Source organism: Mustela nivalis (genome assembly GCF_964662115.1).
Source record: "Mustela nivalis genome assembly, chromosome: 11".
NCBI classification, from domain to species: Eukaryota; Metazoa; Chordata; class Mammalia; order Carnivora; family Mustelidae; genus Mustela; species Mustela nivalis.
The window spans coordinates 101,292,696-101,319,932 of NC_139030.1; the positions used below are offsets into that span (position 1 = coordinate 101,292,696).

The 27,237-nt window shown below is 40.6% G+C and overlaps 2 protein-coding genes across 10 annotated transcripts in view; both read left to right on the forward strand.

Annotated features, from left to right (window-relative positions):
• The window catches only part of TRAK2 (trafficking kinesin protein 2), a 66,253-nt gene extending 49,784 nt beyond the window's left edge, over positions 1-16,469 (forward strand). For all 3 annotated transcript variants that reach the window (XM_082688922.1, XM_082688923.1, XM_082688924.1), the window contains 6 exons: positions 2,608-2,687; positions 2,988-3,191; positions 4,983-5,281; positions 6,814-7,062; positions 9,007-9,112; positions 12,271-16,469. In XM_082688922.1, the coding sequence (XP_082545048.1) occupies positions 2,608-2,687; positions 2,988-3,191; positions 4,983-5,281; positions 6,814-7,062; positions 9,007-9,112; positions 12,271-12,949 (1,617 nt within the window). In that variant the 3' untranslated portion in view covers positions 12,950-16,469. The remainder of the gene's footprint in view (positions 1-2,607; positions 2,688-2,987; positions 3,192-4,982; positions 5,282-6,813; positions 7,063-9,006; positions 9,113-12,270) is intronic.
• A 4,447-nt stretch (positions 16,470-20,916) lies between these two features.
• The window catches only part of FLACC1 (flagellum associated containing coiled-coil domains 1), a 32,848-nt gene continuing 26,527 nt past the window's right edge, over positions 20,917-27,237 (forward strand). For 4 of the 7 annotated variants that reach the window (XR_014300442.1, XM_082690068.1, XM_082690067.1 and 1 more), the window contains exons 1-2: positions 20,917-21,338; positions 23,153-23,224. The gene's annotated coding sequence lies outside the window, so the exon portion shown is untranslated. Of the gene's footprint in view, positions 21,339-23,152; positions 23,225-23,530; positions 27,049-27,237 lie in introns of those variants that run through there. The other 3 variants (XM_082690069.1, XM_082690072.1, XM_082690071.1) reach the window with 3 other exon arrangements.

The following is a 27,237-nucleotide window of genomic DNA, read 5'->3' on the forward strand; positions in this document are numbered from 1 at the left end:
CCACTGATTCAAATAGAACTCTGAACATCTAAAACCTCTTTCCACAGATCTTGAGTTTCTTAGTATATTTAACTCCAGTTAGAGTGTAAGCACCATCAGAGCAGGATTCATGTTTATTTAATTCATCACTATATAGTATTTTTTGAATTAAAGAAATTAATGAGGGCACCTGGGTAGCTCAGTGGGTTAAGCCGCTGCCTTCGGCTTAGGTCATGATCTTAGGGTCCTGGGATCGAGTCCCGCATCGGGCTCTCTGCTCAGCAGGGAGCCTGCTTCCTCCTCTCTCTCTCTGCCTGCCTCTATGCCTACTTGTGATCTCTCTCTGTCAAATAAATAAATAAAATCTAAAAAAAAAAAAGAAATTAATGAAAACTTGTGAGTTTATGCCAAAATCTGTTCAAAGAATTATTTTAACAATCTAGTTCATAAATACTTATAAGCAATACTGTAAAATTTTCTAAAAGACAAACTATATAGTAGGTTTTTTGAAAGATATAGGAGCAGGATTTTTGTTTTTTAGCTTTTTATTTTGAAATAATTTTAAACTTAGACTGATACTGCAACAATAGTACAAAAATATATCCTCTTATATATCCTTTACCTAGGTTCCTCAGTTTTTAACATTTTACTACATTTGCCATATCATTCTCTTATTTTTTTTTTCTGGGCCATTTCACATAAGTTACAGATAGACCCTATTAACTCCTAATTCTTCAGTGTGTATTTACTAAGAATAAGGACACTCTCTTACATAACCATACAACTGTCAAAGTCAGGAAATTGTCACTGATACTATCATCTCCTCCATGGAGCCCATTTAAATTTTCCAGTGGTCCCAACAGTGTCCTTTGAAGGATATGTTGCATTTCGTTGTTTCAACTGGGAACACTTGTTCTGTCTTTGCTTGCCTTTCGTGACCTTTATAGAATGTCCTCAGTTTGAGTTTATCTGATGTTTCCTCATGATTAGATTCAAGCATTGTATTTTGGCAGAAATACTGCCATGTTCTTCTCAGTACACTGTAATAGGAGGCTCACATTGTCTGTTTATCCCATTACTGATGATGTTAATTAATTTTGATCACTAGGTTAATGTTAGCATCTGCCAACTTTTCCCACTCTAAAATTAATCAATGCTAATTGATAGTTAATTAAATTAATTTTACTAATTAACTTTACAATGATGAAAATTGACAGATGCTACTCTAGCCAGGTGGTCAAAGTTACTCTTTTATGGGAAGATACTATACTTTGAGACTATTTAAATATCCTGTTTTTCTCAGCAAACATTTATCCACTAGTTTTAACACTCAGTCATGGTTTATATCTAACTCAGTTATTACTATGATGATTGCCAAATGGTGATTTTCCAATTCCATCATTCTTTTGACATTAATCGACATTCTTTTGTCAGAGCCTTTCTGTGTCATTTATTTATTTATTTATTTATTTGTTGGTGTTGGGGGTTGCATAGAGAAAAGCTTAAGCAGACTCTACCATCCATCATGGAGCCCGACACAGGGCTTGATCTCACAACCCTGAGATCATGGCCTGAGCCAAAATCGAGTCAGACGCTCAACCGACTGAGCTACCAAGGCCCCCATTTCTGCCTCATTTATTTATTCATTTGTTCATTTAGTTATGTCCATGTGGACTCTTGGATTCCTATTTTAGTTAGTAGATTATAATCTGTTATTACTGTTTTTTTATTTTGATACTTGTTATTCAAATTATTCCAGATATGGAGCAAATTGTTCCCATGTGGCCAGGGATATCCTTTAAAACTTATTGTATCTTTTCTTGTACCAGTCCTGGAATCAGCCATTTCTCCAGGGAGGTCTGGTTAGTTTTAATGAGAAATGATACTTAGAATTCAAGATCTGGTCCTATGTATCCATTGCCACTAGAGTGTTATTAGGTCTAGGCCCGCTCAGCAGATAGAGCTAGGAAATATATGTGCATTCATACATATATACCCACTCAAACACATCAATATCTATGTCTCCATCCATATTTATGTTCTTCTATCTCTGTATATTTAAAAGCACGAGTTCACACCAGTGTCTCCAGTTCTAGCCCTTGTCAGCTCAGCTTCACTGAGCATGGCACCCATGCTAGCTGAATCCTCATCTCTGACCAGGGAAAGGGGGAACTTGCTTATTTTTCCTTGGATGTTTTTTCTACATTTTAAAGCTAGGAAAGTTAGAAATTAAAAGAAGCAAAAAGAAGTTATGAAGTACCATCAAATCCTAAGTTCCAAAGAATCATTATTGGCAGTTTGGTTTATAGCTTTTCAGACCTTTTGTTTTTTTGTGTCTCCCTATGTAATATTTTCTATTTATCATGTTGGTTTCTCCACTGTTCTCCTAAAAATACATCATGAAAAAGAAGTTGGTTCTTGTTAAAAGTTACTCTTGTAAAAAGTAATATCCAAAATATCTCTTTTTTCCTTGCATTTTGGCCTGTGACTATTTTCTTGTGTTTTCTTTTATTCTAACACCAGATGTATTGGATTCTGGAGTCTCTAATAATTAATTGAAGGAGAATTCATTTCTCCTAACAGGCTTCTTACATAATCATTATAGGAATCTCAAACTCTTTTTCTTAGGAATCTTTGGCAGCTGAGATTGAAGGGACCATGCGTAAAAAGTTGAGTCTGGATGAGGAATCTTCTCTCTTTAAACAAAAGTAAGTACAGATCACATGCATTATTCCCCAAGCATTGGGATGCAATTAAAAAGAAGCCACAGTCCGAAGTGATAGGTATTTTGAGATTCGGTTGTGAATCTGCTTAGTATTAAGGTTTCTTTCATAATGCTCACATCTGTAAGAGCACTCTCTTGTCCTGAAGTTTACTTTCTAATAATTTCTCCTAAAGTTTAGAGGCTAGTCAAGGTGGCTTCATTTTTAATGAGTTGCATATACAGGTCTCTTCTAAAGCACCCCAGTGACGGGCAGTGGCAATAATGAACGCTTCTCTTTTGACAGAGCCCAACAGAAACGGGTATTTGACACTGTCAAGGTTGCCAATGACACCCGGGGCCGCTCCGTCCCATTTCCAGCTCTGCTCCCCATTCCAGGCTCCAACCGTTCAAGTGTCATCATGACAGCAAAGCCTTTTGAGTCCGGCTTACAACAAACAGAGGACAAAACCCTCCTGAATCAGGGGAGCAACTCAGAAGAGGTTTCAGAGTAAGAAACATAGATCATGGCAGTGATTCTATAATTTTTATAGCATTGACATACCAGATTCACATACTTACATTCCAGCATTGTTCTGTGCTATTCTAAGGAGGTTCTAGAACTGTCCGTTTTTCATTCAGTAATGATGTCCTATGGCATTATTTGTAGGACAGATCATTGACTTCATAAAAGTTTTTAGAGTGAAAAGGCTGCATTTAATTAAGTACATTCAATATGGAACTTGCATTGAACTATAAAATTCTTTACTACTTTTTTCTTTAGTGTGAGTCTAAATCTTCATGTTCTGAGTCAGATTTGTTTGAATCTTTAGGTCATTGGCAGTCACGCATAGCATCAGATGACACTGATGACCCATTCTCATTATCTCAAGTGCTTTGGTGCCTTTAGGGTAAATCAAAAGCTTGAGTAACGATTGAGGAAAACTAGGTCGCTCTTAACTTCCTCTTTGTTTAAGCTTAGATTTTTTTCCAGTTTTCATTAATTCGTCTTACTGAATTACGTACATGTAACTAGAGTTAAACAGGATCACTGGAAAGTCAGCAGAAGACTTTTGAAAGGTAGATGTTTGGCATCTGAGAGAAATCTTCCCTAATGCAGAAATTGATCCTAGAACATACCAAATACATATGAAGTACTAGCTGTTATCAGTAGTACATGGGGTAGAGTTCTTAGCATTAGTGAACACTTAATTGTGGACTAGGAGCTAAATATTAGTTAATCCTGGCAACAGTCACCTTGTAGTATAGGTACTATATCTTTTCAATGTATAGTTTGAGGGAAGTCATTTTGTAGCTTGCCGATTATCACTTCACAGAAGGGTATTGGTCACACTTCTGTAAACTACAGGTTTGGTCCATGGGTGCAATTTGTTTGGTTCAAAAATAAAAATAGCTTGTGTTGCAAAAAAAAAAGAAGAAACAGAGAAAATGACCCATCACCCTGGATTTTTCTTTTTGTCTTTCAGTTTGTACCTACAGTAGCTTTAAGTGTCAATGTCAATACTGTGTCATTGTACACAATTACTTTAGGAGATCAGCGAACAGTTCTTTGTGAATTCATGTCTAGTAGCCAGGAGCTCCTGCAGCTTGGCTTGGTACTTTTTCTTTTGATATCAATTGTAAGAAACCTCTAATTTCAAAAATATTAAAAAGTGAGCAAATGTGTTCACAGAACTATGAAAGTATAGTATTTACAAATCTTGGTTTTTTTTTTTAATGTTCTGCAATATTCATAGAGGATGGCATATCATAGTTTACTGGGTAGAATTTTTTTCTCTCTTATAGTACATAAAATAAAGTAATAGTACCTCTTAGAATCAGTGGTATTGTAGATTCACTGCAATATATAGTTTACTTTTCTGGCTGCCTAAAATAAATTTATAGATAGTCATAGCTGTAGTTTCATAAATTAAGTGGCTATACTTATCATGGTGATCACTGAGGAATGTTTACAATTCTCAGATCAGTACATTATACCCTGAAACTAATGTAACATTGTGTGTTAATTATACTTCAATATAAAAATTAAATGAAATAGAAAACTTAGTAAACATAAAGTAAGTATATATTTGCTTGTCAGAAGTTGCTTGAAATGATTTGTAAAAAATTATGTATAGCGTTAGTGATTTTGGTTTGTTATTATTTCTGTATTCTTAAGCTCCAAGAAAAAAACACTATGGCTTTAAGATCAGTCTCTTGAACATTCACCATTTTAGAAAAGAGATGTCTAGGTTGTGCTTATCACCCTTACAGATCTAGTCAGTGAATGATTTTCCCATAGGAACATACAGAAGGTGGGTCAACCAGGACCATCTGGAGATACTGATTTGGCTACAGCACTGCATCGCCTTAGTCTGCGGCGACAGAACTACTTAAGCGAGAAGCAGTTCTTTGCTGAGGAATGGGAGCGGAAGATCCAGGTTCTGGCAGACCAGAAAGAAGCGGCTAGTGGCTGTGGTACCCCCACGGAGAGCCTTGCCTCTCTCTGCACTGACCAGTCGGAGATCACAGACCTCAGCAGTGCCAGTTGCCTTCGAGGTTTTATGCCTGAAAAACTACAAATTGTCAAGCCCCTTGAAGGTAATAAATCAGTAGGGGCCATTCTTTTTTTTTTTTCTTCTTTTTAATTTATTTGACAGAGAAAGAGAGAGAGACATCACAAGTAGGCAGAGAGGCAGGCAGAGGGAGAGGGGGAAGCAGGCTCCCCGCAGAGCAGAGAGCCCCATGTGGGACTGGATCCCAAGACCCTGAGATCAGGACCTGAGCCGAAGGCAGAGGCTTAACCCACTGAGCCACCCAGGCGCCCCAGTAAGGGCCATTCTTAAGCCACGTTGCTTATTAGCCTTTCCCTTTCCTGGAATTGAACTTGTAATTATAAGAAGACTATGTGCAGGAGATACCTTTATTACCCCTAAACCTCATTTGTGTGGTTTAAGTCCATTAGGGTACTTTGTAGAAAAAGAATGAAGAGATCTGCTTTCTCCAAGTCATCAGCCATCAGTGTTTTTTTAACATAAATGTGAGGAAGGAGGAGCATCCTTTCCTGTCCTTACCTGAGATACATCATTGATACAGTTTTCATGGTAAAAGAAATGGGATATGATAAATAAAGAAAAATAATATAGATGTAAGACTTCATCTCTACCTTCCTTTTCAAAAAAGAGTTCTTTACCCAGAAGTGTCATTTACTTCAAGACATATAGGTCTTGGTTGGTTTGGTGTTTTGTTTTGGTTTTTTGGCCAGTTTTGATCATTTCCTTTCAGTTCCTTTTCCCTTCTAAGACAGAACTTGAATTCAAAATAAATTTGTTTTAAGGAACCCTGATTACCTTCAAATGATTCTGTTATGATCATAAAGGAATCTGCCTTAGACGAATTTGAGTAGGTAATCGCTGAAGACCCTTCAGACTCAAGGGTTCTGTAAGTTAGTTTCACTCACTAATGATCAGGGCAGATACTTGTCAGAGCTGCCCACTGCAGGGTGAAATACGTGTAGTGACATAACTGGATGGTGTGGGTGCAGATGCTAGGCCTTTCGCCAGGTTTCTTAGACAGGAACCACAGGGATATATCCTGCTTTTAGCATCTCCTTCACTTCCCTACTGTCCCTGGAGAGCCTGGGGAAAGGAGAGTCATGGGCAGGGTGGGGAAGAATACAAAACAAAACACCGAAATTCAGGTGTCTTTCAATCTCGAAGCCTGGCTTTTGACTTCGAAGTTCATAAGCACAGATTTCAAGCCAAGGAAGTATTGATTTTTGTCACCTGGGACAATCCAACCCCACCTCCAGGGGACCTGTCTTCCTTCTCCTCACTGCTTCAGCATCCTAGTTCCCACTAAGGCTGTTGTCTTGGCTTTTTCACCCCTCCTTTTTTTTTTTGAAACAGAAAGATTATTATCCATACCTTCAGCATCTTGTCACGGAGAACTTCATATAAATTTTACTGAAATATTAAGACTAAATAAGTCGTTTTATTATTATCCTTACTTTTTGGCACATACGATTTTAGCCTCTGTTTCGAGATCGAATATTTGTGGGAAATTTAAAACGTGCCTTATAAGGTTTTGTTGTTGTTGTTGTTTGTTTTTTGGTTTTGGTCTTGCACATTCAGGGTCACAAACTTTGCACCACTGGCAGCAGCTCGCCCAACCAAATTTAGGAACCATTCTTGACCCACGACCAGGAGTCATCACTAAAGGTTTTACGCAGTTGCCCAAGGACGCCGTCTATCACCTCTCAGATTTAGAAGAGGATGAAGAGGAAGGTATCACTTTCCAAGTGGAACAGAAACCTTCAGCATCCACGCCAGTAACAGGAATCTTCCTTCCAGCCATCACTTCAGCTGGTGGTCCAGTGACAGGTAAGAACCGTGCTCAGTGGGGCGGGGTCCGGGAAGTCTACATTCTGACCTCCAGGAGGGCCACTGGACCACTTCTACTTAATTAACCAATTATTAATGATTAATTATTAGTTAATTAATAATGGTTGATTAATTAATAATTAATGAGATCTAACTGGAATGCACTCATTCTTTAAAGAGAAGAAAGATCTGTAGCATCAGCAGCCTTTCTCATCCCACCTCTTAGCCAGCCTGAGTCAGAGAAAGATCAATTCAGTCAGTGGTTCCTAAGCCCTTTGGGCCAGGATCTCTTTATACCCTTAAAAATCATTGAGAATTCTAGACAGCTTCTCTTTGTGGGTTGTATCTATTGATATTTACCATACTGGGAATCAAAACTGAGGAAGAACCAAAATATTTATTAACTGATTTAAAAATAATAATTACATGTTAACATAAAGTGATTTATGAAAAATAGCTGTTTTCTTTGAGAAGAATGGTTTTGTTTTATAGTTTTGCAAGTCACTGATTTATAGCTTAAAAGAAGATGGCTAGATTTTCGTACAGCTTCTGCATTAAGTTTGTTGTCATTTGTTGCTTCACTTAAAGAGTGTGAAGGAAATGCAGACTCACTCAGATCTGTAGTTGTAAAAGGACAGAGTATTTTAATAGCCTCCTCAGGTATTTGTGGATAATTCTTTGATATTACACCAAAACTTGGTAGGTGGTAGTTTCTTTAAGCTTTATAGCAATGTGGAATCCAAAAACCTACCAGTGAACTTTTCATGCTTAGTTACAAAATCTGTGGGTCTGTCCTACACTCCGAATGTCTCTTTTACCCATGCATGATTTTATAATATCATGCACTTGTCATTTGGAAAATACTGGTTCACTGAGTTATGCAGATCTTCCAAATCTTAATGTATTTCATTATATAATATATTAAAATTATATTAATATCACCACGTAGCTCATCAGATAAATCTTTTTAGTATTAGGAAGCTTTAAAGCTCTCAACGGTGGATAGGAGTGCTCCAGAACTCCACTTGAAAGATGAAATTTTGTCACTGACAGCAAATCCTGTAATCTATTTTTGTTGAAAAGATAGGCTCACTACCTTCATTTCCAAAATTTCTGCCAGACAGTCAAGTCTGAATAACCATAGTTTGTTAGCTGTTCTTTCAAGTAAAACTGGTGTTGGAAGAGAAAATTTCAACTCCATTGCCCATGTGCGTTTCCTTTAGATAACCATTGTTATCTTGGTATGCAGCGGAGTGCTTAATGCTCACTTCCCCTTTAATCACACAGAATATTATGATGCAGGGTCAAGATTTAGTAAGTCCTTCATCAAGGACATCCTTACGTGAGTCTGGCTTTTTTTTTTTTTTTTCAACTGTTGTGGGTGGGCAGCCATGAAGGATATTAGCAGAGCTCGCTATAGCTTGGTGCCATTGCCTTGATTGGTGCTAAGGAGGGAGCAGTTTCTCTCAGCATTGCTTCTGCACTAACAGTGCAATGCCAGCCCAGTCAAAACGGCAGATAACATCTCAGCATCGCTGTGAAGGTTTTGACCTATGACCTGTGGATTCCCACAGGGTCTGCAGACCACACTTTGAGAACTGTTAGAAGTAGAGGGTTTGGCTAGAAAGACTGAATGACTAGATCTTGTTGGGGATAGGGTGGGGGGAGGGGAGATTAATGTATTTTTTTCAGAATATGTTTTTCTCTTATTTCTAACCTATTTTTAATCCTTTTGAATTATAGTTTTAAAGTGTATTGAAGGATTCAGCTATATACTAGCCAGCTGATACTAATACAGTATTTATGTATATTTCATTTCCAAATTTGGTGATTTTTGTACAGAAGTCCCTTGACTAATGCTTAATTAATAAATAATGATGAATGTTTTACATCATTAACCTAGTCTTTCAATTTTGTTTGATTCCATTAAAATCTCTACTTCAGTTGCAACCTCAAACCCAGGCAAGTGTCTGTCATGCACAAACTCGACCTTCACCTTCACCACCTGTAGGATATTGCATCCCTCTGATATCACTCAGGTTACCCCCAGGTAAGGGGTCTGTGCAATTTGAGGCCTAAAACTTATTTCCTTAATATGTGTTCGTGAATTGATTTCAAAAATTACTTTCATTTTAACTCCCAGAATTTTAATTCATGTTCTGCGATCATTTGTCTTTAGGATATTTTCGCACTGTATCTTCTCCTTTGATCATTGTAACTCTTTGAAGTTGGCAGGGCAAGTGAGAATGTGTTGTGTAAGTGAAAAATGGAGGCCTAGATAGTTTAGGTGACTGGTCCAAAGGCAGAGGTACCAAATGACCCAGCTGCACCTGAACCCAGAGGAAGCTAAACCACAAGAGTTGAGGGAACAGTCCTCAACACAAGACTGCCCGCACTTGTTTTTTGTGGGGTTTTTTTTTTTGTTTTCTTTTTTATTTTTTATTTTTTTATTTATTTTTTTTTTTAAAGATTTTATTTATTTATTTGACACAGGGAGAGAGAGAGAGAGAGAGGCAGAAGCAGGCTCCCTGCTGAGCAAAGAGCCCGATGCGGGGCTCGATCCCAGGACCCTGAGATCACGACCTGGGCTGAAGGCAGAGGCTTAACCCACTGAGCCACCCAGGCGCCCCTTGTTTTCTTTTTTAAAGATTTTATTTATTTATTTGTCAGAGAGAAAGAGAGAGCACATAGGCAGGGGGATCGGCAGGCAGAGGGGGAAGGAGGAGGCTCCCCACTGAGTAAAGAGCCCAATGTGGGACTCGATCCCAGGATCCTAGGATCATGACCTGAGCCAAATGCAGACGCTTAACTGACTGAGCCACCCAGACTTCCCAGACTGGCCTCACTTCTGACACTACTTGCAAGTTCTGCAAGTTCAAGGTGTTCCCAAAACCACTGTCTGGTTTGATAATTTGCTAGAAAGATTCACGGAACTCACTGAAAACCATTATGCTCGTGGATGCTGTTTATTTTAGGAAATGGTTACAAGTTAAAGTTAGTCACAAAGAGACATAGGTCAGAGTCTGGGAGGGTTCCTTATTCTTAGGATTCATTACTTTCTTAGCACCGATGTGTGATGGCACATGCAGAGTATTGCCAGCTGGGAAAGCTCAGGCGAGCCTCAGTGTCCAGATTTTTTATCGAGGTTTCAGAGCATAGTCATGATTGATTGATTGATTGACTGACTGATTGACTGATTGCCTGTATAGTTGAGCTCCCCTCCAGGTCCACTGACCTAAAGCCCCCACCCTAAATCACATGGCTGTTCTCTTGGGCATGACTGACCCCTACCCTAAAACTGTTGGATGTGGCCAGGCTCACCCCAAGATCTAGTATGGCCTGCCTTCATCCTAAACAAATACGTGTGTATCAGACACAACATAGATTATCTCCCAGAAACTGAGGGCAAAGGCCAGAACCCTCTGCTATTTCTGTCCTACCGATTCCCAAAAGAATTTAAGGTGGTTTTCAAAGGTACATGTGACATTGGGATAATGTTAACTAGGCGTAGCAAAGAAAAACGAAGCATAGAGGAATCAAGAGTAAGGATATAAAATGGGTAAAAGAATAAAGTTAGTATACAGATTGTAACATAAAGTCTTAGATACTTGCTAGTGTGAGCCATATATTCGAGTCTTAACTTTCTCGCTGCCCATGTGGAGGGAAATAAGATTTCATAATCTTATGAATAATATATGTAAGAGCAAATCAGTTACTTAGGGAAGCATTTGGGTTTCATCCAGTAAAGATCTCAATAAAGTCTGTAATGAACAGGCATATTTTTAGTTTTTCTACATTGTTCTTATGTCAACAAGATTGCAAGTTCTTGGGAGGACTCAATACAGGTTGATACCATACGAAGTGTACATTTTGGGAAAAGACAGTCTGTTCCACAGTTAAGTAGGAAATGGGGGTGGAAACCTGGGAGTAGAGCTGTAGGCTGCATCACATTGGACATTCTTACTTGGATTTCTTTAACCACAGAGTCAAACTTGTTTGTTCTTTGTTTCTTTCATACAAATTGGTACTTCAGAAAGTTTATTTATTGGGGTGCCTGGTGGCTCAGTGGGTTAGGGCCTCTGCCTTCAGCTCAGGTCATGATCCCAGGGTCCGGGGATTGAGCACCGCATCGGGCTCTCTGCTCAGTGGGGAGCCTGCTTCCTCCTCTCTCTCTACCTGCCTTTCTGCCTACTTGTGATCTCTGTCTGTCAAATAAATAAATAAAATCTTTTTTAAAAAAAAAAGTTTATTTATTAATGTTTTCATAATAACTTTGTTAATAATCATTAAAAAATTTGTTATCTTGATATACTGAGTATTCTGTGTTAAAATTAAAGTTTATCTATTAAATACTGGTAACATTTGCTCAAGGGAGGGAAATTGGCGAAAGAAGTTCCTTCTCTGCTCTGTCACCATTTCCTTGAGTGCGTGGTTTCTTAGGTTTTTTTTTCTTTCTAACAAAACACAGAATAAGGAAGTTTCTAATGGTTGTCAAAGCTTTTAATTATTTTTATTTTCCTACAAACACATGTTCGAAGTCAAGAAACATTTGTCAAGTTAAGAAAAATTTGTTTCATGGATATTCTTATACTACAACTGTTTGCAATTAACATTCTTGAAAATGGAAGTTTTAACAATTTCAACTTTTATGAGTTCTTAATAATATAAAATTGAAAGATTAAAAAAATTTCTCCTTACAAGAGCATCTTAGGTTTAATATAAAGATGATATTTTCTAAAAAAAAAAAAAAAAAGTTGGACAATTATTTACTCTTGGATTATTGTCTCTGATATATTTCACTTTTTGGAATGAATATATAAAAATAAAAATTTCCAGCTATTTTCTGTATTATTTTCATTTCTTTGATTTCTATCATAAAATTTATTCATATTCCCAAAGACATATATTTTAAGTTATAATTTAAGAAGTTTTCTTAGAGTAAACTTTCTATAGCCTATGAAAAGAAGTATGTTTCAATGAGTTTAGTGACTTAGTTACAAATTACAGAAAATTAACCAATCAAATCACTGAAGTAACATATCAAAATGCTCATTCAGATCTCTCCACAGAGGACACTTACTGATGGATTGCCTGTTTCTCTATATTTACTACAGATAACTAATGTAGTTACTTTAAATGCTGACTTGGAAATGACTTTTTATTTTTAAACACTCTCTCCTGCTTTCTTTCTTTCTTTTTCCCCCAAAGCTCTGGGTTCCCTTCATTATCCTGTGGAAGTAGTGGGAGCAGTTCATCAAACACAGCGGTGAATTCTCCTGCTATGTCCTATAGACTCAGCATTGGTGAATCTGTTACCAACCGACGAGATTCCACTATAACCTTCAGTAGCACCACGAGCTTGGCCAAACTTCTACAAGAGCGAGGCATTTCTGCTAAAGTGTATCACAGCCCAGTTTCAGAGAGCCCCCTCCTCCAGCCTATCCCTAAAGCCCTGGCTATTCCTTCGACGCCACCAAATTCACCATCTCACTCACCTTGCCCTTCTCCTTTGCCCTTTGAGCCTCGAGTGCATCTCTCCGAAAATTTTTTGGCCTCCCGACCAGCTGAAACAGTCCTCCAGGAGATGTATGGTTTGAGACCTACCCGGAACCCACCTGATGTTGGCCAGTTGAAGATGAACTTAGTGGACAGGCTCAAGAGACTGGGGATTGCCAGAGTGATCAAGACCCCTGATGCACAGGAAAATGGAAGAAGCCAAGAGGCAGAGATTGGTCTTCGAAGACCGGACTCTGCTGTTTATTTAAATTCAGGGAGCAATTTATTGAGTGGACTGAGGAGGAATCAGAGTCTTCCAGTCATGATGGGGAGCTTGGGCACCCCAGTTTGCACAACCTCGCCGAAAATGGACATCCTGAAGGAAGACTGAGGTTCAGCAGTTAACTGACCTCTTCGACAAATTAACACATGAAGGGTGGATTTGCATGGATACCTGTAGTCTGGTCTGACGGAGAGACAAGGAATGTTGCAGACGGGTTGTGAATGTGGAAAGGGGAAAGTGGGAGAATGGAAACAGAATTGGGACGAGGCCCTAATGAATGAGGTCTAATTAACTGAAAGCATAAATGAATGGGTCATGAACGTTTGGAGGCAGATACAGAGGAAGGGTTTAGTATACTTCTTCAGTTGGGTGTTCCTATCTTGAGAATAAAAAGTGACTGGACAATAAATTCAGTAATATCAAAATCTACCAGTTACACTGAACTTGCTAGCACATTTACTTCTAGTAAGCAAAAGCAGCAAGAACCCCGGTTAGGAGATGGGAAGAAAAAGGGAGCAGCTTCAACCACTGCCTATAAAAAGCTGAACTGCAGGGTTGCTGAGCTAAGCCCCATCTGTTACTGAGACAAATGAGATGGCTCTTATGTTTTACCCTGTTAAGTTCTGCTTGAATTACATATCCATCAAGTGGTATGTACACAGCAGTAGCAAACAAGGAATTTTATCTTTTTCATAAAACCAGAGTAGTGGAAACTCCCTTTTGCTTTCTGTTTTCAAGCCTCTGAGCCACTGGGAGCCCAAATACAACCCAAATTCCTTTTGTATTTGTGATAATAAAAGATCATTTTTAAATGTGTATTTTTATACAACACCTCCAAAAAAACAACATGAATTGGGGGTAGGAAGGATTTACTTTAAGAAGGAAAATATGGTTAATTTGGAACCAAGGATACTTGTTTTGAGAATATTTCTTTTAGATAAAGACAGTGGCCAAGGCGTGTGAACACAATTACATGTCTTTATGTCCTTGGAGGCTGGAAGGGGTTAAACCCGAAGTGCAATCAATAGGATTTAGGGAATGTTGTGTATTTATGTCTGTACGTTTTTTTGTAGGGAGAGTTAGTTGCAACTAAACTTTTTCCAAAGTGCTATGCATATTTTTTCATTGAAGATGATGTGTATTTGCACAAAAATTCTCAGGCATATTAAATTATTATAAGCTAAAGTAAAACCCAGGTGCTTGCTTTCAGATTGTGGTTTTTTTAATGTAAAATTAAAGCACATCAGCCTTTTTCTTGACCTCTGTAGAATTAGAGAATGAACTTTTTTAATGGGAAAGTCAAAGCTTTTGCTTTTTTTTCTGGGATTCCTCCTTTTTTTTTTTTTTTTAAACAAATTCTGTGAAGTGGCAAAGTGAAACTCTAGGTTTCCTCATTCAGCATTGTGACACAAGGCCGTGAACTGGGAAGAAACAGATCTGTTTCACAGCATTGCCGATCAATGTCTGTTCATCAGACGACATGGCTTTCTCTGCACAGTACAGTTCAGAAAAAAATACCATTATATGAAAGGCATGATGGAGAAGAAATGAGGGAGCGGGCTAATTACTTTGTTTTTGAAAGTGGGAGGCAAACTGATCTTTTTGGAGCTTAATTTGCAAATGTTTGGCTCATTTCTTCTGACTTAACTAGAAGGCAGTTTTCTGGAGAACTTTTTTTTTTTAACATTTTATTTATTTATTTGACAGAGAGAGATCACAAGTAGGCAGAGAGGCAGGCAGAGAGAGAGAGGAGGTAGCAGGCTCTCCACAGAGCAGAGAGCCCGATGTGGGGCTCGATCCCAGGACCCTGGGATCATGACCTGAGCCGAAGGCAGAGGCTTTAACCCACTGAGCCACCCAGGTGCCTCTTTCTGGAGAATTCTTGATAAGAGCCTTGCCCCTTTTGTCCCATTGATACACCTGTTCTCATATTTAAGAGGGTTCTTCCTTTCCCCTCCTCCACGAGGATGCCGCTCCTACATGTAGAGCTGTGTGCCCAAAGGGGTAGAAGAACCAACATGCATACAGTAGTAAGAATGAGTGAGTTTACCATGCTTTGTAGAAGCTTAAGTAAAACTTTCCTAAATTTCTTAAAAACAAAAAGTGAAAGTGTCCTCTCCCCTTCTGTCAGTCGTGCTGACGTCAGCCCACCTTCCACATACCACGTTCAGAAGGATTCCAGCAGGTCCATAAGTGAATGTTAAGTGTCCCTGACTATGGTAGGCACTAACCAGAAGAATTCCTTGTTTAAAGATGTTTAAATTTCCAGAATATTCCAATTCATTTTTTTAAAAAATTGTATTTGAGTCTCTACTTCCTAAAGTGACTCTGGGATGCTTGCTTTAGCCAATTCTTAAAGCTTTTTATTTATTCTCTAAGAAAGTAATCTTCCTGTTGCCAGTTTCCAAGAAACATCAGGAAGTAGAAAAATATAGGGCCAGAGAGTAGTACAAAGTGTTAAATTATCAGATTTGTATATCTTAACGTAAATAGCTGTAAACTAAGGTAGATTTTGGAGTATTCTATATAATTACTACACTTTTTTTTTTTTTTTTTTTTTAAATAACTGATGCTAAAGTGATCTGGAGGCAGGCTGAGGGCATATTCACAGCCAAATAAGCACATCTAATTGAAGAGACCCAGACTTAAGTTTTCGAAAATTGGACTGATGTTCCTATTCTGTCAGAAACATAATGATTGTATACTGGTGCATGCTTGTCTCTAGAAATGAATCTTTGAATTTGGGGTTTGCTGTTTTTAAAGCTTCCACCTAAAATCATTTTTGGTATGGCCTGAGAATCTCTCTGTTATAACAAAGCTGTGCAAAGTGTAGTACACGACCTGGAGCCCCATAGGAAGTTTCTCCTCAGCTTATCTGTTAAACTTTAGTCCTGTCATATTTTAGTGTTTCAGTATCAACTGCGTATGTACTTTTATGCCAGTATAGGAAACTCTGATCTTTTTTTTTTCTCCTTCAGGAAGGTTCTCAGTGATTATACCTCAGGGATTCCTGAGTATCCTGCTTTCTACAGGAGGGATACCTTTGTGAGCTCAGAATGAAAAGTTTTCCTGAATTAATGATGATCCCAAATCTTATGTAAATAGCCTTAGGCATGGGTCTTAGGGAGAACTTCATGACCATCGTTAAAGTAGTTTTTTAAGACATTTTATACTTTATGTCCTTGATTTGACAGGAATGAACAGACTTGGGCAAAGGGAGGAAATCAAGAGACAGCTCACAACGAGAGCTTATTCTCTAGAAAAGGTATATTTTATACAGTATTCAAAGTCTGTTCTTCTTTTCTGGCCGCTCTAGTGCATAATTAGTACTTGCTGGTTGCTTACACGGACTTTCAGCCTCTGGAAGGGGAGCTCGCAAGTGTGTAGTAGTGACTCCTTTGATGTCAGAGGCCCACAGGCCTGTACTCCAAGTGCAACACCCATGTCTACAACCTGGGGGTTACGGGCAGAGGGTAGCTGCCGAGAGCCGGTGTTTCAGTGCCCTCAGGGGCAGCCAGGGAAACACTCTTGTTGGCTGTCTAGGGCTTGACTTGTCAAACAGCTCTTTGTGCACCTACCTTTGCTTTGTCAAATGTAAATCAGATAATAAACATGAGTATCTTCGTAAGTTTTTACTTGTCTTTCTGTGTTCCCGTCCTAGTTCTTTTCACAGATTATCCTGCACGGAGTCTTTCCATTACATTGGTTTTGCTAGAGAAAACAACCTCTCTTTGCCAAACCAATACACAACAAACCCCTGGTAGTCATGAGTAGTGAACAGATCTTACTACAGAGGGCATGGAGTGTATCTGCCACATTGTGTCCTTAGCAAAATGACAGCAGCAAAAAGTCATTGCAGATCTCTAATTGGAAAAGACAAAATGTGCAACAACTTTTTCCCTACACTCCACCATGTAGTGCTGATGCTCTGGGCTCTCCGGAAACTGCTCAGCAGACCGGTCTCCCCTTTGCTGTCCTGCCTGCTGCTCGCCTGTGGCGTGTTCAGTAAACTTCTGTCTCTTTTGTGCTGCCTTGGGTGAGTTCTTTTACCACCCACTCCGCTGGCCCCTCCCCAACTGGAGCGCCCCACCTTTGGTGTCCCATATGGGAACCTCTGCTGGTCTGGACTCTTCCCAGATTCTCCGGAAATATCTTGGGACTTTCCCTCAGTGGACTGACTCTAGTACCCCTGGGGAAACTGAGGGTCCAAAACCCCAGGAGGAACCTACCAGACAGCCTGAAAAGGGTGAGTGATTTGTTTCCTCTTGCCCTTCAGAGGAACCCTTCCCCTCCTCCCCTTTCTCTTCTCAGCCTTTTGGCGCCCTAACCCTAACCCTAGTACGGGAGATCTGAAGATCTCGGGCAAGGGCGACTCCCTGGTGTGGTCTACAGGTGTGAAGGTAAGCAGGTTGGACTGCTGGTGCCTGAAAGAGCAAAGGAGCCCTTCCCCTTCCTCTCCCCCTCCGTCTCTGAGGTCTCCCTTCGCATTGTGCTTCTTTTGGAACTCCCCCCCCCCCTTTCCTTTGTTCGCATGGATCCAGCAGCCATCTTGATCTGTAGGCAAACCGCATTCCTGTGCATCCGAGAGGTGCATCCTTTCTGCTCCTATTTCCAATCTGGTCTGGCCACCCAGTGTCCAGCTTTTCCTGCTGCAGAGGAAGCCCCAGCAGGGATTACTATGGCCATTTGCGGCAGCCCTCTCCTTGGTAGGATGCCCCAGTAGAGACAGTCACCCCATGTAAGGTCCAGCCCTTTTTCAGGTCCGTGGGACACACTGACCGAAATTGCAACAAGTCAGAGCTCCATTCCCTTTGGTGGGATGCCCCTTTGGGAATCAGCAGCTGGTCTTTCCTCTATGGGACATCCCCTCTATTCCTTTGGACTCACCCTTGGGTCATTCCTTGGACTCACCTTAGTTCCATTTCTTTTTTTTTTTTTTTTAAAGATTTTATTTATTTATTTGTCAGAGAGAGAGGGAGAGAGAGCGAGTACAGGCGGACAGAATGGCAGGCAGAGGCAGAGGGAGAAGCAGGCTCCCTGCTGAGCAAGGAGCCCGATGCGGGACTCGATCCCAGGACGCTGGGATCATGACCTGAGCCGAAGGCAGCTGCTTAACCAACTGAGCCACCCAGGCGTCCCTGGTTCCATGATGCCCAAGGCCCGAAAAAAAAGTCTCATCTTTTTTATGTAATGTTTCCTAGCCTCAGTACAAACTCCCAGGTCAAGAGGTAAGTTCCCTCAATGGAACCCTTTCTTATAATATTGTCTTCCTACCTTGACCTCTTTTATCGGAATTCTTCCAAAGGGTCGAAAGTCCCATATGTGCAAGCTTTCGTGGCATTGTCTCCAAATCCTGACCTCTGCAAAAATTGTAGAATGTGTCTTGCTAGGTTTCATGGCCATCTGACCCTGCAGATAGCTGTCAAACCTAAAACTTTGAGGTTTTTGCTAAGTTAAATGATAAGTTGGATTGAATTCATCAGATATCTAAGTCATTTCCAAATAAGATAGACTCCTAAAGCATTGGTTAATGACATAGGTCTGTTTGCTTTTGACTTTTTACCGCAGAGAAACTAAAAATACTTGGGTCTGTTGGAAAACATGCTATGTGCTTTATTGAAAGATTGTACTTTGGGGGCACCTGGGTGGCTCAGTGGGTTAAAACATCTGCCTTCGGCTCAGGTCATGGTCCCAGCGTCCTGGGATCGAGCCCTGCATCGGGCTCTCTGCTTGCCAGGGAGCCTGCTTCCCCCTCTCTCTCTGCCTGCTTGTGATCTCTGTCTGTCAAATAAATAAATAAAATCTTAAAAAAAAAAAAAAAGAAAGAAAGAAAGATTGTACTTTGAAAACTGCATGTGCCTAAAAATTAAGAAATGTATTCATAAATTTGCCAATCTAAAGAATTTTGGTATAATAGTTCACAATTTGCTACTACTTAGTCAAAACTAAGTAGTAGCAAATCCTCCTTTTTAGAAATGAGAAAGGATTTAAATACAAAACTTCACACAAACAGACTCGAAATTATATCCAGTCTCTGGACAGAGATGGATTTAACCAAATTAATCAGATCTATTCACTGTTCTCTTTGTGAATTTTGCCTCCCTTTTAGTTTTTTTTTTTTTTTTTAAGATTTTATTTATTTATTTGACAGAGAGAGATCACAAGTAGATGGAGAGGCAGGTAGAGAGAGAGAGGGGGAAGCCGGCTCCCTGCTGAGCAGAGAGCCCGATGCGGGACTTGATCCCAGGACCCTGAGATCATGACCCGAAGGCAGCAGCTTAACCCACTGAGCCACCCGGGCGCCCCTCCCTTTTCGTTTTTGAAGTTGGTCTTCATCTAGTCCGCCCATGGTGCTTGGGAGTTGGGGCAGCCAGAGTGTAACTATGAGGCTCCCCTCAGCTGATGCCCTGAGATGGGCACAAGAGAAAGATGGAAAAAACTCAATTTTCCAATGGCATTCCTGAGTCTGCATAAATCTGGTACCACTACTTCCAGACTCCATATTTCATAAAACTAATGAACTTTTTTTTATCCAAGCCATTTTCATTCAAGTGATGGTTGTACATATTTGAGCTATGACATGGTCCACCCTTTAAGGAATACTGCCATAAATATTGGTGGCATTCCTCAGGGCACTGTTCTAGACCATATTGTCTTCTTACACTTTTCCCTGTGTGAGCTCATCCATTCCTTGGCCTTGAAATATTATCTATCCTGAAGACTCCTAAAGCGTTTCTGGCCCAGACTCTTCCTTTGAACCCCAAATCATGGAACAAACTCTGTAATAGATATCACCACTTGGGTCTCTCTCTGGAACCTCAAACTCAACATGTCCAAGCTTGAAGTTAATCTGCTCCTTTGAGCCTGTCTATCCTCCAGACCTTATCATCTCAATAAAATGGCACCGCCATCTACTCAATTGCTTGAGCTAGAAACCCATGAATTGACATTACTTCTTCCTTTTCCCTCATTGTGACATCTGACCCATCGCCAAATCTTACTATGTCCTGTCCTCTCCATCCCTACTGCTGCTCCGTCAGCCAAGGCTACTGCTGTGTCTCTTTTGACCACCGCCATAGACTCCTAACAGGTTTCCCTGCCTCCTGACTTGGCCTCTCTGGTTGCTTCTCTACACTGCAGTCAACGTGATCTCTCTACTATTCAAAACTAGTCAAATCCTTTCTCTCTGAATCATAAGAAGTCCCTGTTGTCCATCCCCCCTGCATCTGGTAAGGCTCATAATGTAAGCTTCATTGTGCTTTTCCTGAATCTCTAAGCTCTTTGAGAGTCTCTAAGCTCTTTGGAGCACGAGAACTGATGCATATCCCCCCACCTGTGCCTGGTACACAGTAGATAATAAATGTGAAGTCAAATGAATGGCTGAATTTACAGCATTGTTTTGTAAACTGTGGCTTGTGATCCATCAGCACATCATAGAATCAACAAGTGGATTTATAATGAGCTTTCATTTTAAATAGAAGAAAAAAATAGATGAGAGTAGTATGTAATAAAGGTATTATTTCATGCAACTTTTTATTATAAAATGTAAAATGTGTTTCCTATAGTGAGTTGCAATGGAATAAAAATGAAAGCCTCTGGTTTTCACAAGCAAGCATTTTTTTTTTTAATGAGAAAAAAGCAAAACTTAAAGGAAAACTTTAAAAAAAAAACTTTAAACTTTAAAACTTTTAAGTTTTCCTTTAAGGGAAAACTCCTTTAAGGGTCAAACTCCTTCGTGACTGAGAAAAACTCTGCCCTAGGGGCTTTGCACTTTAACAAATTTCAAGGCCTGAAGTTCAAAGAGGAAATGGCCTACTTCAGAGTTTTAGGTTTCTGTAAGCAAGTGACAAAAGACCTTAAAATCCTCCAAAGATCCCACCTGGCATCTACAACCACAAGTCGGGCTGTTTAATTCTATTTCCTCTAAAGTATATCGAAAGCATATTTTGTCTTATGTCTTGGAGAATTTATGAACCAGCTGCTTCTCCAGACTTCTCTGTTGGAGAGTGAGGGCCTGAGCCAATGAGGTGCTGCCATTCTGTTTCCATAGCAATGAAAGAAACAAACCTTTGCCTGCCACCTCCCAGGGACAAACCTCACAAATCAAGGCCCGAGTCAAGAGAGTCTGAATGGAAGTTTGGTTTTTTCCTCCAGTTTGACTTTCGTTGCAATATTGAAAGACTCAAACTGGACCATCCTTAGACAGGACATTTGTCCTCATGTCTGTTCAGCCTTTGTAAAAGCCTTTGACAGGATTCACTGGAAGTCTTTCTCTCCGCCCCACACATACCGTGGATTTTCTGCTTTGTCATTTCGGTCATTTGGAATGACCACTAACATCTCAAGTTCTGGAATCTCTGGATTTGATCTAAAAGAAATACTGATCTTATGTTGATGAGAAAATGAAAAACATTTTCTCTATAAAATTATGGTGTCTTTAAGACTCTTGATGTGGAGAAGAACCACATGAGAGAAACAAATCTTTGAGCAGTGCAAGGTAAGCTCTTTGGAAAAGATGTTTTATGTAACTTTTTCGTGTGGTTATTAGTACGAACCTGTGACCTTTCTGAAGGCTCGGCTGGCTCACTCACTGGTAACTACAGTGTCGCCACCTGACACATTCAGTCCACTGAGCCTCAGGTAAAATCATCGGGAAGAAACAGAGGAAAGGAAAAGAGTAGGGAGAAAGAATCTTAAATCACAAATGGGTGTGCGTGCAAAGACACACACACACACACACACACACACGTACACCTCTATTTTCTTAAAGCCATACAATGTAACCTCAAGCCACTGAATGCAGCAGATTTATCTATGCTGATGTGGAAATAATTTACCAGATATCCTGTTATGTAAAAAGAACAGGACATAGCATAGTGTATAAATGTACTCTCATTTATGTAAAAAAATTTTAAGAATTATATATATATACACACACACACACATATATATACATACACATGTATATATGTACGTATATGAACATATATATTCGTAGAACATATCTGGAAACATACCCTCAGTAAAAGCCCGTTAATGGTGGTTCCCTCGTGGGAGAATACTGGAAGGGCTGCTGTTTAGCTGGTATATAGTCATTGAAATATTGAAATATTGCCATACAGGTTGTATATACAGTTGACCCTGGAATAATAACCTTGAACAATGGCAGGGGTTGGGGCATTGATCCCCGTGCAGTCAAAAATCCTATTTAACTTTTGATTCCTCAAAAATATAACTACTACTGTTGACCTACTGGCCTACTGCTGATCAGAAGACTTACCCATAACATACAGTCAATTAACACATATTATTTTTAAGATATTTATTTATTTATTTGAGAGAGAGAGAGAGTGTGTGTGTAGGGGGTTGGGAGGGAGGGGCAGAGGGAGAGGAAGAGAGAATCTTAAAGCAGACTCGATGCTGAATGCAGTGCTGGACATAGACCATGATCTCACCACCCTGAGATCACAACCTTGAGATCATGACCTGAGCTGAAACCAAGAGTCAGACACCTAACCGACTGTGCCACCCAGGTGCTCCTATTTTTTTTTTTTTTGAGACTTATTTATTAATTTTAGAAAGAGAGAATGCATATTTTTATCTTATATGTATTATATAGTATAGTCTTGTGTTAATATCTAACGTTCTTAATTTTTTCAGTATTCCTGGGCTACATGGTTCCTCTGTAAGTTTTCCCATATTGTTGCAAATTTCCAAAAAATTTTCCAATATACTTTATGAGAAAATCAGTATATGAGTGGAACTGTGTAGTTCAAGCTGGTATCGTTCAAGGATCAACTGTATACATTGTCCAAAGCCCTCAAATGACCTCCCTGCTACCTTGGTTGCCCCAGCTCCTCCCCTGGGACCCCCAGACTGCTATGATTAAGCAACTAAGGGTGTAATGCCCGGCACAAACTGGCACAAAGCTGGGAGTGGGGTCCTGCAGGGCCCCAATCCAGCTATGGCCCACGTCTATTCTGGTGGTTCAACAGCCGTGTCTTACTAGTTGCTAAATATTTTGAGTATTTATCCCCATCAGTGTTCAGAAGGAGGGGCCTTCACTTTTTAAAAGCAAAAGAATATACACCAAGGAATTGTTTACAACAGGAAAAAAAAAAAAGGAAACAACCAAATGTTCCTCAGTACACAACTGGCTAAAAATACAATGCAGACGGTTGTAGGATAGAAATGTATACAGTTATGATAAAGAAACAAATCTTAGACTTGTTTTGTAGATTTGCCTTAAGTATAATTTAAATTATGGATTTGCTTTAAATTTGTTTTAAAATGTTTTTGAAACCAATCTAGCATTAGAGGAGTGGGCTGGGCACAGAGGAGTGAGGTGAGCCACCGTTGCTCATTGCTGAAGACAGATGACAGGTGAGCGCATTATACTGTTTTTCTCTACTTTTATACATTTTAAAAAATTATCCACAGTAAACAAGTTTAAAAAATGATGATACGTCTATAGTTACCAACATTAAAAGAAGCTCATAACACTGGTTGATAAAAACTATATGTAGAATATATGTGTAGTTTCTTCCAACTTATGGAAAACTCTATAAATCTCTTTTAGACTAGAGAGAATTCTAGAAGTTATTAACCAAAATATTTCCAGTGGTCATCATGTTAGTATTTCAGATCATTTTTACTTCCTTAGACTTCCCTGTATTGTATTGTATACAAAAATATCACTAGGGTTTGTAATATTCCTAACCTCAGTTACCAGTTTTTGAGAACCTAACGTGTACAAGGCAGTGTGCTGAGAGCTTTTCTGACAGGGTCTCATCTCATGTGCATGGCCACCCAGTGAGGAGGAAACTTCCATGTCCCTATTTTGCAGATGAAGAAACTGAGACCCAGAAAAATAAAAATAAATGTCTTGAGGTCCCGTAGCTATTAAGTAGATCAGCTATTGTGCAAAATCAGGCCCACCTGACTCCAGAACCCAAGGAAAATCTTAATAAAGAATGTTGTAGAAGAAGAAAAAAAAACCCATAATCCTAATATTCTTGCTCAATTTTCATTTTTACCATATTCTTTTCTAACTTTTATGCATCTCGGTCCATACTTTTACATAATTGTGTCCATTGCCTATATACCATTTTATATCTTTGTTCTTAACCATTTCTTCATGTTCCCACAGGCTGTCAAATAATCCATTAAAATCTATGTAAAACTCCCACTAAGTGACTGTACAATCATTTACCAGTCATTTTGGTTTTTTGAACTCTAATTTTTCATATTATCTATAACGTTGTGACAATGATGACATTTTTGCAGCCCCTCGGTGGAGCTCCTTCCTCCTTGCTGAGTCAGTCCCCATGGTGAGAGCCACTCAGTTTATCAGTCAGGGAACAAATATTTATCCAGGATCCATTGTGGACAAGTCACTGTGCCAGTCTCCGTGGAGACCCAGAGAATGACTTGGTGGAGTCCCGCCCTTCAGGAACCGCACAGTACGGGTGGTCAGGCAAGAAATGGAGTAAAGAAGGCAGCGCTGAGCGCCGGTCTCCTTGGCCTCTCACTGTCTACACCAGGGACTCCTGTCAAGCTGCCCAAGTTCAGGACTGGTTCCTGTCCTTGCAGGAAGCAGACACCAGGTCTGAAGCAGCAGCAGAGCTCCCTTATTGCCATGGCTATATCCTCCTTCCAGGCTCATCTGAGTTCTAGCCCCCGTGGCATCACCTTCTCGGCCTGGGTTGTCCACCCCAGCTGCCTCCCTGGCCCGGTCTCCTTGAGATCTTCTGAGTGGCCCCCAAGCACAACAGAACACAGTTAGATGTGAGGGGCCCTGTCACCAGTCTTAAGGCTCGAGCTGTTTACCCAGTCTCTTGGCTGCACAGCACCCTGAGCCAGCCCATCCTGCAGGCCTACCTCCACCTGCACATCTTGCCTTTCTCCCAAGGCCGCTCTCCTACCCTGGTTCCACAGCCCCCTCAGCTCCATTTCTGATGGCTGCCTTTGGGACGACAAGTTCCCCAAGGGCAGGGTGCAGGCATACAGTATCCCACAGCAGCTAGCATTGTCCTGATGACGAGAGCGTGTAAGTATTTTTGCTGTTATATTTTTTTAAGATTTTATTCATTTATTTGAAAGAGACAGAGACAGTGAGAGCACAAGCAGGGGGAGAAGAAGAGGGAGAGGGAGAAGCAGACTCCCCGCTGGGCTGGGAACCTGATGTGGGAGTTGATCCCAGGACCTGGGGATCATGACCTGACCAGAAGGCAGATGCCTAACCATCTGAGCCACCCAGTATTTTTGCTCTTAAAGGAACATTTACAGGCAGCCCAGGAGTCACCCCTTTTGAGTTTGTTTCCTCATCTGTAAAATGGACTCAATGTTATGGTTGCCTTTTGCTCTGAAAGTCATTAAACCATGAAATGGTTTCTCAGGCATTGGTCACATTACACAAAAAGGTTAGTTTCATTTTTCAGTTGATTCGTAAATTTATTCCAGTGTCCTATGGGAAACCAGCCTTTGACACCTGAGTTAAATCTGCTGTCGTAATCCTTCGGTGGGTCTGTTGGTGCTCCTAACATTTTTTGGCAGTGGTTTTTATTTTCTATCGACTAATCCACTGATATCATTGAAAAAGTAAATTGTGTTACAAGTTTATTAATGAAAAGTTAGAGTTTCTGCCCCCTCCCCCCACCCTACATCTCACTTCTCGGTTCCACTCCTCGGCACGCTGCTTAGGGGCAACTAGTTTCAACCCTTGAAGCTATTTCTTTCTGAATTTAACTTCACACTTCTGAATAATTTGCCTCCACTCCATTTGTTAATTCTTCAGTCTTAGCCATTGTCTACTGACTTCCTGGTGTGGTAGATGAGGATTCGGCCCTAAAGTGGCCGCCCCCCGTCGCCCTCCCCGACTCTTCCAATGTAGTCCCAATTCACTTTTTGGTTAAATCACTGTTAAGTGGGGTGCCTGGGTGGCTCAGTGGGTTAAAGCCTCTGCTTTCGGCTCAGGTCATGATCCCAGGGTCCTGGGATCGAGCCCCTCATCGGGATCTCTGCTCAGCGAGGAGCCTGCTTCCTCCTCTCTCTCTCTCTGCCTGCCTCTCTGCCTACTTGTGATCTCTGTCTGTCAAATAAATAAAAATCTTTAAAAAAAAAATCACTGTTAAGTGTTTGCATTAACATATATGAGTGAGGACCTTACTACAACCACATTGATCTTCTTCCATAGTATTTTGTAACTTGGGATCATTAGGAAATTTTTATTTTCTTGGGTTTCTTCTATGTTTCTATTATTAATTTCACCCCAGTGGCTCTGTTTCCTCTTACAACTGCTCTGTAAAAAATGACCACAAATTTAGTGGTTTAAAACAACACCAATTTATTCTCCTATAGTTCTGAGGTCAGATGTCTGAAATGGATCTCCCTGTGCTAAAATCAAGGTGTTGACGGGACTTGGTTCCTTCTGGAGGCTTCAGCGGAGAATCATTTCCTTGCCTTATCCAGCTTCCAGAGGTGCCCACATTCCTTGGCTTGTGGCCCTTCCTTGATCACTCTATCTTCTCTTCCATCATCACATTTTCTTCTCTGACTCTGACTCTTCCTCTTATGAGGAGGTTTGTGATGACCTTGGGCCCACACAGATAATCTGGTGTCTTCTCCCTTCTCAAGATCCTCAGCTAAATCACAGCTGTACGTCTTCTTTTTGCATGTAAGGTGACTATTCACAGGTTCCAGGGATGGGTGCTTGAACATGTTTGCAGGGAGGGCCCAACCCCTGGCCTACTACGTGCTCTAACAGATCTGCCAGAGGCCTGTCTGTAGTATCCAACAATCCACCAGTTCCAAGCCCTGAGTCTTTTGGGGGCCTTCAGTGTGGGAATTAGCCCCTTCTGGTTTGCGCCCACGTTGCAGGCCTGTAGGCTTCAGCTTCCAATGGTGTGCCAAGGAATGTGTGAGGGAGTGACTGTATCAAACTTGCATGGACAACCCTTGTACAGTTCTGTTTCCTCTCCCACTCTCCCTACTCTAGTTGAATGAAAGCTCTTTTCGTCCTTGAATTCGGAAGAAAGCCAGTCCTTCCTCCTACCTGTCCCCTTTGCTCTCACACGGCTACCACACTCACGGCACTTATGACACCGGATGTCTGTGGGTTTTCCCCCACCAAGCAACACCAGCTGGGAGTCCTATAGTTTCCCTCGATTCTGACGCTCTCCAGCTGGAGGTAGCTCTAGATCCGACAGGTAAGGGCTCAGTCCACCGAGACCGCGCCCCTCGCCCTGCCCCGGCTGCCAGAGATGCCGATCCCAGACTGTGCTATTGCTGCCTCCTGGGCTTTGGACCATCAGCTACAAACCAGAGGTTCCCATGACCCCATCCTTAGTTTCAAATAATTTGCTGCAACAGCTCACAGAACTCAGGAAAACGGTTAC